The sequence below is a fragment of the Sinocyclocheilus grahami genome, unplaced genomic scaffold (genome assembly GCF_001515645.1).
Source record: "Sinocyclocheilus grahami isolate Dianchi unplaced genomic scaffold, SAMN03320097.WGS_v1.1 scaffold284.1, whole genome shotgun sequence".
Classification (NCBI taxonomy): Eukaryota; Metazoa; Chordata; class Actinopteri; order Cypriniformes; family Cyprinidae; genus Sinocyclocheilus; species Sinocyclocheilus grahami.
In genome coordinates, this window is record NW_015505463.1 from 1,110,812 (window position 1) to 1,123,657 (window position 12,846).

The window sequence follows — 12,846 nt, forward strand, 5'->3', positions numbered from 1 at the left end:
GTTCACTCTCCTGTGATGTGACCCTGTTCCCCTCTCACACACACACACACGATGCGTTACTCTGCGCTGCGCAAAACTCCGCATTTGAACAGCCAATAGCAAATACTTTAATAACAAAACATACTTACATCGCTGATTCAGAAGAGCCAGATTGTCACAGCAAAGTCGGAATTGACCTTTTTATTTTTTTTGAAATAGCCTTTGTGCACAGCCAGCCTTGTACTCTTCTAGGTTCAAAAAAATGTCGTCCATAAAATGCGTTGCACAAATTCGAACATCTGGGTTGTGCTGTTCTGTTGTAAATAAATCTTAACCAATGATTCCTAATTGATCTACTTCCGGAAGGCCAAATAAAGTGCTTTTGCTTTCGCACTGAATCACACAAAGTCTCCCTGACATGGCTGCATCAACATTACTGCTGTTCCTGAAACCACGCCTTCTTTCTTTGCGTGCACATTTGGGCGACATTATGCTAATATTTCCACATAGTGACGTAGACATGTGGGGGCGTGTTAGAACGAGCCGTTTTAGGTAGGCGTGGTTGACTCTTAACTTTTATAAAGAATATCTCTTTGGATTTGAGACTTTAGTCTTCGCGACTTTACAGATCTTCTTTGTACACCAAGAGCTTGTAACACTTCAAAGAGAAAGGAAAACTTGAAATCGCATCATATGACCCCTTTAAAATATTTAAGTGGCTATAAATTGCTTTTTGTGATTGCAGTCTCTAAAAATTCTTATCGCAAATGACTGGAAAAGTCTTAGAAATGTATTGGGGAGCTCTTAATATACACCTCTATGAACTAATGTCTTTTCACAGTTTAATATTTAAAAAAACAATTTTTTTTAAAAAGGACAATGAAGGGAAAAAATCTTTTAAACGTGGGTGTTTAGATCAGAGGGTCGTGAATAACTGACAGCTAATTAAAGCCCTGGTCAAAGGAAGCGTTTCCTTTGCTCTTTCTCTCTCGCTTTCTTTCATTCTCTATCCTGGTGGTGGAGAGCAGCGCCGGTGTTTAGGAAGGTTTATTAACGGGTCGACTGGTTAGCTCGGGGTAAAGCGGACAATTAGCATTATCCGCTGCCATATGCTGCCCATTGAGCCATGAGGCGGATACAAAGGCCCCTCTCCCACGCCGCCCTAACCTGATATCACCAGGGGACTTCCAGTGCCGGGGTCACATATGTGCGTCTGCACACCCACGGGAGCCCGCCGCAGCTTATGAACACACTCACTGCCATCACATGGGCACGTACTGCCGCCTCAGCAAGGTGCCCAGCCGCACACAGCTGGCTAAGCTGACTGAAAGGCTTTAGATGTTGATCATAATGCAGAGTGTGTCATGACATGTTGCAGCCATGTGTTTGTGTGTGTGTGATGAAGGGGATCTGCATAGATCTGAAATATTAATGAGCAGGAGGATCTGACATTGGAAATTAGATGCAATGCATATTTGATTATAATTACTGCAATACTTGCCAATGCATTGTATATTAATTTCTCATTCGTAATGAGGGTAATGTATTGTTGCAATTTTTTTTATTTAATGTACATTTTATTTTACAGTTCTGTTGTTCTGCTCAGTATTTCACTACAGTGTGATTAACTATGCATTTATAATAAATAATTAATTATTGCAAATAAATCAAACAAATTTCAGATTTTATTGTGTATTATGTAATTTGGCACACAGATATTCTTTATTATCTGTCAGATGCTGATCATCATAAAAGATTAGTCACACTGATTTGTCTGATTTGATTTGGGGTAAGTAATTGACTTAATAAATTAATGATTAAAAATAATCAAACAAATTCAAGATTTTATGATGTATACAGTTATTGTCAGGGCATATATTTCTATATTTATTTCTAACCTTCTATTCACTTGATGGTTTGCCTCGTATCAAACATCTAGTGTTTCTCACAGAGAGTTAATATTTTATCATGTGGTTTGATTTTATTTAAAGAATAAAAGTTGCTATGATGTTGATCAGAGGGAGAGGTTGTGTTTAACTTAAAGTAACTTGAAACACATTGGGCTGCACATCTGCTCTTCGTTACAGGGATTGGTTCTTACAGACATGACGGTGCAGTCAGGTCCTCACAGGGTGGAATTTAAACGGCAGGTGACACAGACACCTGAAAGTGAGGGCCCAAGTGAGTCTGTCTCGTTAATGACAGATAATGAGCGAGACTCTCTTTAACATGTTTACCTAGCATTCTCTTTCATGCCATACATGCTAGTGTCGTCGCTCTCCCTCTGAGAGGTTTTGTCCCATCTGGAGCAGATGAACTGAGAGAGCCACATTACTGGGCTGTAGCCTCATGCCTTTGATCCTCCTCTACTGGAATGGGCACTTCTGCAGCTGTAACCACTGCTCCGTTGGCCCGACCCGATCCAACCCCACAGTTCCTAAAATACTCTTGCATAAACACAAACGCATACGCACCCTAACGCTCTCGGCCTCGCATATTAATCCATTTGTTTTGATGCTTTTGTTCGGCGGGCATGCATGTCGTCTTCATTATATTACAATTAAGCGCTGAAGCGCACACTACGCTGCAGATAATCCTCCTTTTTTTTAATAAGACTTCTAAATTAGCCATCTGTTACATCAAAGAATTTGTAAATTGGCCATATGCGTTACAATGCATTGTTTGTGTACGCAGTCAGGTTTCTTGGTATGTGTGAATTAGACCGAGGGTATGAGGATACGCTTAATGACATGAGCAGGTTTGTACAATGGTCGCTCTTATTTTATAGAAATGACAAAAACAGCAGCCTACGTTCCCTCACACCTGTCTGTAAGCAGTTGTTCTCAGTCGTAATGTCTGATTTTGTTTTTCTTTTTGCAGGTGTATGCACCATCTCCCAGCTCAGATGACTTCAACAGAGACTCTCCATCCTACCCGTCCCCCAAACCCCCCAGCAGTATGTTTGGAAGCACTTTCTTCGGTCAGTCATAATTTCATGTCCTTTTTTGTTACTTTACCATTCTCTTAGTTTTGACTTTCTAAAGGAAGTCTTTTTTTATTTTTTAAGGTGCATAAGATGCATTTATACAAATATGCAAGTGCAGACATGAATGCTTGGCTACAGCATTGCAAGCGCATGGTTTTGTTGTACTGAACATGCATATCGCATGCGTTCTTGCATTAGTGTGGCGGTAATAAATCCAGTACTAAAGAGGGTGATAGATATATCTTCAGATATGTTTGCTGTTGAACTAGTTGTGTTATCTTTGAGGTATATATTGATTTGAACTTGCTAACAAACTGTTGCACCATAATGACAGTAATTAAACAATCCGTTTGAAATCGCATATTGAGTCAGATTAGGTACTACATTTAATGAGGAACAAACTTTGCAATCATTTAAAAGGACATTCTATATAGTATGAATGTGTATAGTATGAATGAAATCTGAATGTACAACATCTGCCATGCTGACTTTGTCATATTACCTATGGTGACAGTTGCATCACATCACTGCTATTCACAACTCCTCTCCCGTGGCTTCATGGGATAATAAAGTGTCCACATCAGAATTTTGCCAGAAAAAGTAGGTCATCCAAATACTTTTGCGCCTATTGTTTCATGCAATTTAGGCATGCTACTCTCACATACTGTTTTTCTCCTACTATACAGTAGGGAAGTATGCTTAAGTCCCTGATATACTCAAAACCAAGTTCTTTTTCGTTCTTCGTTTAGGGGTAAAACGAAGTTCGAAATACATGAGCAGCGATATATATATATACTGTTAGCGAACATCCCGACATTGCCCACTCTGATGAAAGTAACGTTTATATGAATATGTAAATATGTGCTGCACGCTTTCGTCTCAGTAACAAAATAAACATAAAAATTGGAGAAAAGAGCAAGCATTTTTGTTTATAAAAAGCATCTGTTCATAGCAACATGGATATGCTTGCACAAGCTCTGCAAATTAGCGCTCACGTGAAGTCGCGTCACGTGTATTTACATGGCACTTTATTCAATACATAGCTTAAAAGCAAGCAGCAGTATTAAACATGAAAACAGTGTCAGTGTCTAATTTCATCAGAAGCTAAACTTAATTTGCTTCTATAAAGCGGCTCTCCACTGCGCGGACATCTCACCTCCAAAGACTCGACAGACGAAATGAACCCAGAGAAGAGTTCCACGTGAAAGAAGGCGGAGCACACCATAGGCACACCTCCTATGACGAAATCGTCATGGACCAATGGTAGTACGAAGGTGTTGCAGCCGCAACAAACTTTTCTGGAAAGTTCGCTTTGTCAAGCCGTTTCGAACTCCCAAAACGAACTTCATTTTGGCCAGATTTTGTTCGAAATGACGCCACATCAGTTATTTCTTCGATTTCGCTTGAAGTATATCGGGGCCTTTATTCAGATGCAGGGGACCAGAAAGAGAAAACGACTAGATGATATGCACAATATAGCATTGCAATGTGGTCTGACATATTGCATAAAACATAATATTGAGCTTTCATAGCTAGATGCATTTGCATTCATGTACTTGCGTAGAGTATTCAGGCCAAACACTAAATTAACCCCTACTAAAAAATTAAATAAATGTTGAATATTTTCTAGAATGTAACAGAGATGCATCCTAGAAAGAGTTAATGAACAGGTCTTAAACGTTTGATTCATCATGCTAATTAAATTTTTTTGGCAACACAATTCTCAAGTCGAATCTTCTTCCAGTCTAATTTAGTTATATAAACATTTTCAAACCCTGAACATACGGTTCCTGGTATGTTCCTTCCCCTAACTCACACTTTGAACCTTTTTTTTACACAATTGGCAAGCCTTCTCTTTACGTTTTCACTCACTGCCTATAATGCTACTGACTTCACAGACATAGATAGTAAACCAACCATGCGTATTCCAGCGTTCCCAATCTGGAGTGTTAAAAATTATATGGCCAGTTCAAGCCACGTGTTTCAGGCTGTGAGAAATTTCTCCTTTAAAAGTTGAAGCGGAAGCAAGTGAGCTGCGGCTAGTGTTGTTTTTGGCGGCCTGTTTTAATTTTAGTTTTAGTCTAGTCTTTTGCAACCCCTGAAGTGAGACACAGGAAACAGAAATACTGCAAAATAATAATAATAACGCGACTAAACGAGACAAAATAACATTATAACATTTCGTTTCATCTCGTTTTGGTCAGCGAAAATTAAGAGACATTTTAGCATATTTAGCATTTTGTAAACCAAATTTAGTCTCATTTTTATTCGTCAACAATATTGCATTATACATTTAATTATAGTCATCGTCACATGACCAGCATTTACGTTGCGTCTCGTCTCGTTTTCGTCACGTGATAAAGGTTCGTTGACGACGATATTTAGTCATAATTTTCGTTGACGAAAGCAACACTAGCTGCGGCTGGCTGAATGTTATCTCAGCTGCGCTTAGGATTTGGCTCCAACTCAAGTGTAAAAGCAGACTTAAAGAGAGTCTATTTGACATCCTGTATCCAGAATAAGGAGTGTGGGGGTCAGACTTTGGCTCACGTATCAAACTGTGTTGTGTTTTTTCTTGTTTATCAGCATTATTGATCACATTAATGTCACCTTTGTCTCGTTCACAATTTAAACCTTTCTCACCAACATTTACAAAGTAACTTACTTTAAAAGCTAGACAATGAAGATATTTGCCGTGTTTTTATTGTTCAAATTTACTTCCTTGTCACTTAATCAGATGGGACCCACAATTCCTCTGACCTGTGGAACTCGTCCAGTGGGATCAGCCAGCCAGGCTATGGGGGAATGCTGGGAGGATCTTCATCTCACATGCCACAGTCTGGAAACTACAGTAACCTGCACTCACACGACCGCCTGGTGAGAAGCAGTGGGATCAGATCAAATACAAATGTTGTTTTATAGCCATACATAAAACTAAAAAAGTTCCTCCTCCATTTCTCTGTCACAGAACTACCCACCGCACTCGGTGTCGCCCACAGACATCAACGCTAGCCTGCCACCCATGTCCAGCTTCCACCGCGGCAGTGCCAGCACCTCACCCTTCGTCGCTGCATCTCACACCCCACCAGTCAACACCGCAGAGGGAGTTATGGGTATGTTGACTGCACACATCACATTTGTAGTGTTGTTCTTGATTTATTAGTAGGGCTGGGTATCGAGTTTGATACTTTTTAGGCACTGACCGAATTGCCTCGATGCCAGTATCATGCGAGAATCGAAAATTGTCTTGTCATTCACTACCAAATTTCAATACCTACGGGGTTAATCTCATCAACGTCAGTGAGCCAGTAAGCGTGCAGCATGAATGATGTGCCTAAATCAAATGCTGATTTCAAAGGTTTGGGGTCAGCAAGTTTTCTTTTTTTTATGAAAGAAATTAAGACTTTAATTTAGCAAGGATGAATTAAATTGATCAAAAGTGATAGTAAAGACATTTTCCAGTGTTATACAAGATTTCTATTTCAAGTAAATGCTGTTCTTTTAAACTTTCTATTTATCAGAGAATTCTGAAAAAATGCATCACAGTTAAAAAATATTAAGCAGCACAACTTTGATAGTAATAAGAAATGAGCACTAAATCATCATATTAGAATGATTTCTGAAGGATCATGTGACACTGAAAACTGGAGTAATGTCTGCTGAAAATTCAGCTTTGCCATCACAGAAATAAATTATATTTGAATATTAAAACAGTAAACAGTTATTTTAAATTGTAGTAATATTTAGCAATATTGTTGTTATTACTGTATTCTTAATCAAATAAATCCAGATTTGGTGAGCGTAAGCGACTTCTTTCAAAAACATTAAAAATGTTTTGAACAGAATAAAAATTAAAAGTTCAAATGTACAAAATACAATTTATACAAAATTCATTAATATTTTTGGTAACATTTTATTTTAAGGACCAATTCTCACTATTAACTAGTTGCTTATTAGCATGCATATTACTAGCATATTGACTGTTTATTAGTACTTCTGCATGACCATATTCTACATCCCTTATTCCTACCCAGTGTCTAAACTTAACAACTAGCTTACTAACTATTAATAAGCAGCAAATTAGGAGTTTATTGAGGGAAAATCACTTATTTATTTCAACACTTTTTAAGTTCGACACACCTAACACCAGCTGCTACTCGCCAATAAAAAATACATGACACTAATATCTCTGTTAGCTCTGTTCCGATGTGAATGCCGTATCTCTGTGTGGTCTTTGTGTAGCTGCTGCCAACCGAGGGAACACCACTGGAAGCTCTCAGACTGGAGACGCGCTGGGAAAAGCCCTGGCTTCGGTGAGATCCTTCCCCATTCAACCAGACCTCTTAATCCATACACTAACCATTTCAGAGAACAGGGATTGACTTCCATCTATATACATCCCTCTATCTTTTGCAGGCCGTGCAATGGATAAGAGACATTATGTTATTATTTTAACTACTGAGCGATATACGGTTTCAGGCATCGTAAACATGCCCCATGCTGTCCAACTTGCTTTCAGGATCTTTGTGTTGTAGACGTGGGCGAGATTACGCAAAATAATGGCGCAGTTAATTCTTTAAAGGACAGGACTTGTGCTCTTAGGCTGGGTATTAGTAGCAGTGCAGAAGGTTAAGAGATTGAATAAGGTCAGGCGATCTGTTTGTGGATGTTGCTGGACCTAAGCCCGGATAATTGTACTCTTAATCTCGCAGTATACAAGAAAAGGAGCTGTACATAAAAGCCTGTGGATTATGCGTTGGTTTGGATAATGAGTGCCGGCATTCGTGCGAGTTCCTAATGTGTCCCTGAAACTGGAGCTTACAATAACCTCTAAAACTTACCGAGCTTAACTTAAAGACTTATATAGCTCCAAAAAATCCTGCAGACTTGCTTATCCTACAGTAAGTCACAACAAGCCTTTTTTAAAGTAGGAACACATCTGGACTGGTTCAGCACTGTTTCGGACGAGAGCCGTAGACTCACCTCTCTGCCGAGGACAAGGACAAGCTTTTTCTAAACTTTTGATGTCGGAACGGTCCTAGCTCCCTCCTTTTCTGAGAAATTAGACGCCTAATTGCTGCTCTTTTATTGAGGACAAGAAAGAAGAGAAGGAAAAATGTAATAAGATACTGTGGGTGAGGCCTGCCGGGCCACGAGAGCACACTCTGGCACACAAACAAACACAAGACAGTGTGGCTGAAAGATAATCACAAATTAAGTCTTTTTGTATTTGCAGACTCAATTCTATTAGCATGATAAAGCTGTGGTGAAACGGACACGGTCGGGCTGGGGTGGAGGGGCGAGGGAAACGTCCTAACTGCTGCGGCTCGGCTCTGCAGGCCGCCCATTGTGCCACTTTTGTTTAGGTTCCTTTTGGATGGTTTGTGCTCATTGGGCCCCCGCTGGCGGAGAGCAGCATGACTGATGAGGGGGCGGAGATCCGTTTGTTGTTTGTAAATTGAGTGGTGTTACACTGGAAATACAGCAGAAGTTGGCCAGGACGCTCCGAATGGCTCGCTTCAACTCATTAGGTCAGGACTCATGACCATAAGAGGTCCTGAAGCACAAGGGCGAAGGGGATGGGTGCTTGCCTGGCACAGTCGTGATGGGTCAGATACTGTGTTTCAGTAAGGAAACATCCTGATGAAATTCACTTGAAACATACTGCTAAAGACTACATGCAAAATTGGGACTCAATATAATTTAAGTCTGGAAATAAACAAAGTTTTAATATTTTGACAGCTTAAAAAACAGCAGCATTATGACATAAAGTGTATAATAAATATTTCAGATTCTATACCATTTCGAGACTACTAATGAAATAAGTAAATTAGTGATGTTGATCATGTGGCTCTTGGTACAGATGGTCAGACTAAGGCTCAAGATGCTCTTTGAATCATCTCAAATCATGCTGGAGAACATGATCGCCATGAACTTGTGGAGTTCATGCAGCTTAAGTGCTTCTGTCTTTTTTAAATGGAAGATAGACAAACCAAATACTAAGATGTTAAGAAATCCATGTTCATTTTTACAGTCAGCTTTTTTGTAATATATTCGCAATTAATAAGAAAAAATGCTATATAAAATGCTGTTAATATTGCAGAGGATTTCTTTCTTTGTATCTCTCTGTATATCACTCTCACTCTATCACTGGCCCCCTCTATCTCTCTCTCTGTCTACTCTGAGAGATGAATGTACTAAAGCCCCAGGCAGGATTTGCAGAGTTGATTGAAACACAAAAGTGTGGCATTCAGGGTTTAATAAGAAGATTAATAATGATAGTATCTGCATTTTGATGTGTTTTTAAGTCAAATGGACTTCATGATCCCCTGCAAGTGATGGCCCGCAACTTTAGAGCTGTTTTCTCAAATCCTGCCAGATAATTGGGATCAAAACCTGAATGTTTCATAGTGGTTTCCATTATGGGAGTGAAAACCATTTTAGCTGAATGCAGAGCATGGCAGGGATGTTTAGTTTCATCTGACATTTGGCTTAACCAAAAAAATCCCTTTTCTAGTTTCGAAGACAGAATTTTTGTGGAGATGGGTTTCTCACGCAAACAACACCGGTAAGGTGGAAAAAGCCAGTCAACAGTGCTGCACTACGAGGCAGAGGCTGGAGTCCTTTCTTCTTCATGGCATCTTTTTGTTTATTATGGTGTGGGCCTGGCTGTGCCTGTTTCGGTCGCTGTTTATTGGGCAGACAGGGAGAGGCTTTATTACCTCTCATCCATAACGGAAGATGAGCCAGAGACGCCCATCCACACAGCCACGGGCCAGACTCATTCACTCTAATGAGCTCCAAAAAGAGAGATTAATGACCGTGTCTTTTCTCTCTTTCTCTGCATCATCCAGCTGCTTTTCTCTATTCCATCTCCTCTCTATCATGTATTAGAAGTGACGTTATGGAGGCCATGTAAACAGAATTTGAGCATATTTTACAGTGGCTTGTGTATTCATGTTTATAATGTGTTACTGAGGTGTAACAACACGTGAAGTATTATTTCAGTTTTTTTTTTTTAATGACTGAATTCATTTCAGAATAATGTTGTCTTTTGGTACGATCACAACCCTGTTATAAATAAATTAAATAATAAAGCAGACATTACTACAATGTCTTATAAAACATTTGATATCGCAATACTGTCACCGTAATGTAAGATTTGGACATGTCGCCAACCCCTAATGTGAATTATTACCACCAGTTTGTTTAGCCTTTTTCCTGCTCTCTTGCAGGGTTTCTGATCTTTTGTGCTCATGTGGTTTCACTTGTGATGTGCAACATGCAGCGGGTGTGTGGCGTGGGCCCAGGCTTTGACTTAATATAACAACCACAGATGTGTCAGAGAGCCAGGGAACGCTGGCTGGAGTGCAGGTGTCACACAGCATTTAGAGTGCAGGAGGGGTTTGTGTATTTTTCTACACACACTGTAAAGGGCGGCGTAGGCTGTTAAAAGCCCATATGTATGCTGTGAGCATTTTTTTACTGCTGCTCCCCTTGTAAAATCAGCAGAATTGATGAGCCAATTTTGGCTGAGCACAGACTGAGGGATGCTAAGAGGGAAACGACAGGTTGCAGGTTTTAAAGGTTGAGTGTGCTTCCTCACTGACTGATCTCTCTCTTTCTCTCACTCTCATTTGCAGATTTATTCTCCTGACCACACCAGCAGTAGTTTCCCCTCAAACCCCTCCACTCCAGTGGGCTCTCCCTCTCCTCTGACGGCTCAGGCGGGCGCTGGCACAGCAGGTACAGTGGTGACGGCCAGCGGCCCCACAGGAAGGGCAGGTAGAGCACCAGTCTGCCTCTCTGATCCCACACACACACACACACACACATTCTCTCCATGCCACACGCTCACCAGTCAGTCACACAGTGGCCCTCAGAAGTATTTGGACGCACTTAAAAAGATATGAATGCATGGATCATCTAACAAAATATTTTTAAGCAAGTTAAAAATCACTTTACTTGCATTTTACTTTTTGTAATTCCATTTAATTAATCCCAAAGCCATTTTAGTATATATGTGATGTCACAGAGGTGTCCTATTAGAGTAAACACAGCTATGGACATAATCCACTAAATTTTACTAGTAAATTTTTTTTAAAATGTTGTCCTAATTTTTAACAATATTTGTTTAATAATTCGTTTTTCATTTGAAAGCTTAAATGTTTTGTTTGTGCTAATAAGTGTGCATTTGCTAAATTTTCTAAAGTAAGTGCCAGTTTGTTATTTATTTGTCATCTAATGCATTGACATTGATATATTTTAATGGGGCTGTGAATCATTTGTTTATTTGAATCATGTTTAACTGTTGTTTTACTGTAAATTTGATCAAATAAATGCAGCCTTGGTGAGGAGACTTAAAAGCCTTAAAAAACCTTTCTGCCTCCAAACTTTTGAGTGGTAGTGTACATCTTTAAAAATATTACTTTAATATATTGTTGGGTTTATCACTGACCTACAGTCTACAAAGCAATACATTTTATAAGAGTTTGTTAGTCTGTCTGAAGTATACTTAGGAGTCGTTCACAAATAACACATTCTTTTATGCTGTCCACTTTGTTTTTTAATATTTGGTCAGTGTAAATGCCCATCAAAAAGGCTATATCCTTTTTGAGGCCACTGTAGCTGTATCCCCGTCCTCCTCATGTAATTGAGTAAACACACTGTCCCTCATCTGCTGAGGTTGAAGATGGTGTCGGGGGAGTAACGCCCTGGTTAGGGTTGGATAGATAACCGACCACTGTGAAGATTTTATCTGCTCGTGACAAGACTGATGCACAATCATTTTCAATGAAAAAATATTCTGAAGCGCAGAGGGATAGACAGAGAGACTAGGTGCTACAAATGGCAGTTTCTCAGTGTGTTGTTTCAGTGAGAGGGCAGTTGTGTGTGTGTTCATTGATATAGTGGTGACAGCTGTGTCGGTGTCTGTTCCACTCCTTAGCTTCAGCTGTTGCCCTGTTCCTCACACAGCTGTTGCCCATGACAGACCGGCCTGCAAAGATCCTCATTTATTAGCATGACTGACTGAGAGGATGACTCAGCTCAGAGACCGCCGTCCTCTCCACTCAGCAGTCTGTACTTTACGATATAACTTCCTGTCATCCTAGCACACCTTATGATTTACTATTTAAAGCATTCCTTTTTTAAAATATATAATTGGACTAAATGTGTAAATAATGTAATAAACATATTTAAATATTTTAAATATGTTTTTCTGTTTTCCATATTTTATATAAATAATGTACACTGCCATTTAAGTGTTTGGGTTCAGTAAGTTTTTTTTATGTTTTTAAAAGAAGCCTCTTATGTTACAGAGGCTGCATTTATTTGATTACAGTGAAAACAGTAATATTGTGAAAGGTTATTGTAATTTATTCCTGTGATGGCTAAATTTACAACACCAATTACTCCAGTGTCTTCAGTGTCACATGATGCTTCAGTTGTGCTGCTTAATACTGTTGTAGAAACTGTGATACATTTTTTCAGGAATCTTTGATGAATAGAAAGTAAAAAAAAACAGTATTTATTTGAAACTGTATTTAGTCTTTACTGTCAATTTAATGCATCGTTGCTAAATAAAATAATACATTACTTTAAAAAAAACTTGTGAACAGTAATGTATATTTAAATATAAAATAAAAAAAATACATTTTACTCAGTTTATGAAAACATTTTTCGAAAAAAACAGAACTCATTCACCAAATATTGTCTGATTAATCAAAATGTTGGTCTGCTGGTAGTATTTAGTCACATTTGGCATTCTTTCTGCCTGCAATTTTATCACATCATTAAGTTGATTTACACTCACAAGCAGGCAGTCAAAGTTTCCTTTGATATCTGGGGCCTTTTATATTTTGAAGTGTTTTTTTTTTTTT

At 39.1% G+C, this 12,846-nt stretch overlaps 1 protein-coding gene across 1 annotated transcript in view; it reads left to right on the forward strand.

The window, feature by feature from the left end:
- Positions 1–12,846, forward strand: part of LOC107600476 (transcription factor 12-like) — a 135,223-nt gene that overhangs the window by 108,311 nt on the left and 14,066 nt on the right. Inside the window, exons 9-13 of the mRNA XM_016292383.1 lie at positions 2,860–2,959; positions 5,703–5,842; positions 5,934–6,078; positions 7,208–7,278; positions 10,609–10,863. Of these exons, the coding sequence (XP_016147869.1) occupies positions 2,860–2,959; positions 5,703–5,842; positions 5,934–6,078; positions 7,208–7,278; positions 10,609–10,863 (711 nt within the window). The remainder of the gene's footprint in view (positions 1–2,859; positions 2,960–5,702; positions 5,843–5,933; positions 6,079–7,207; positions 7,279–10,608; positions 10,864–12,846) is intronic.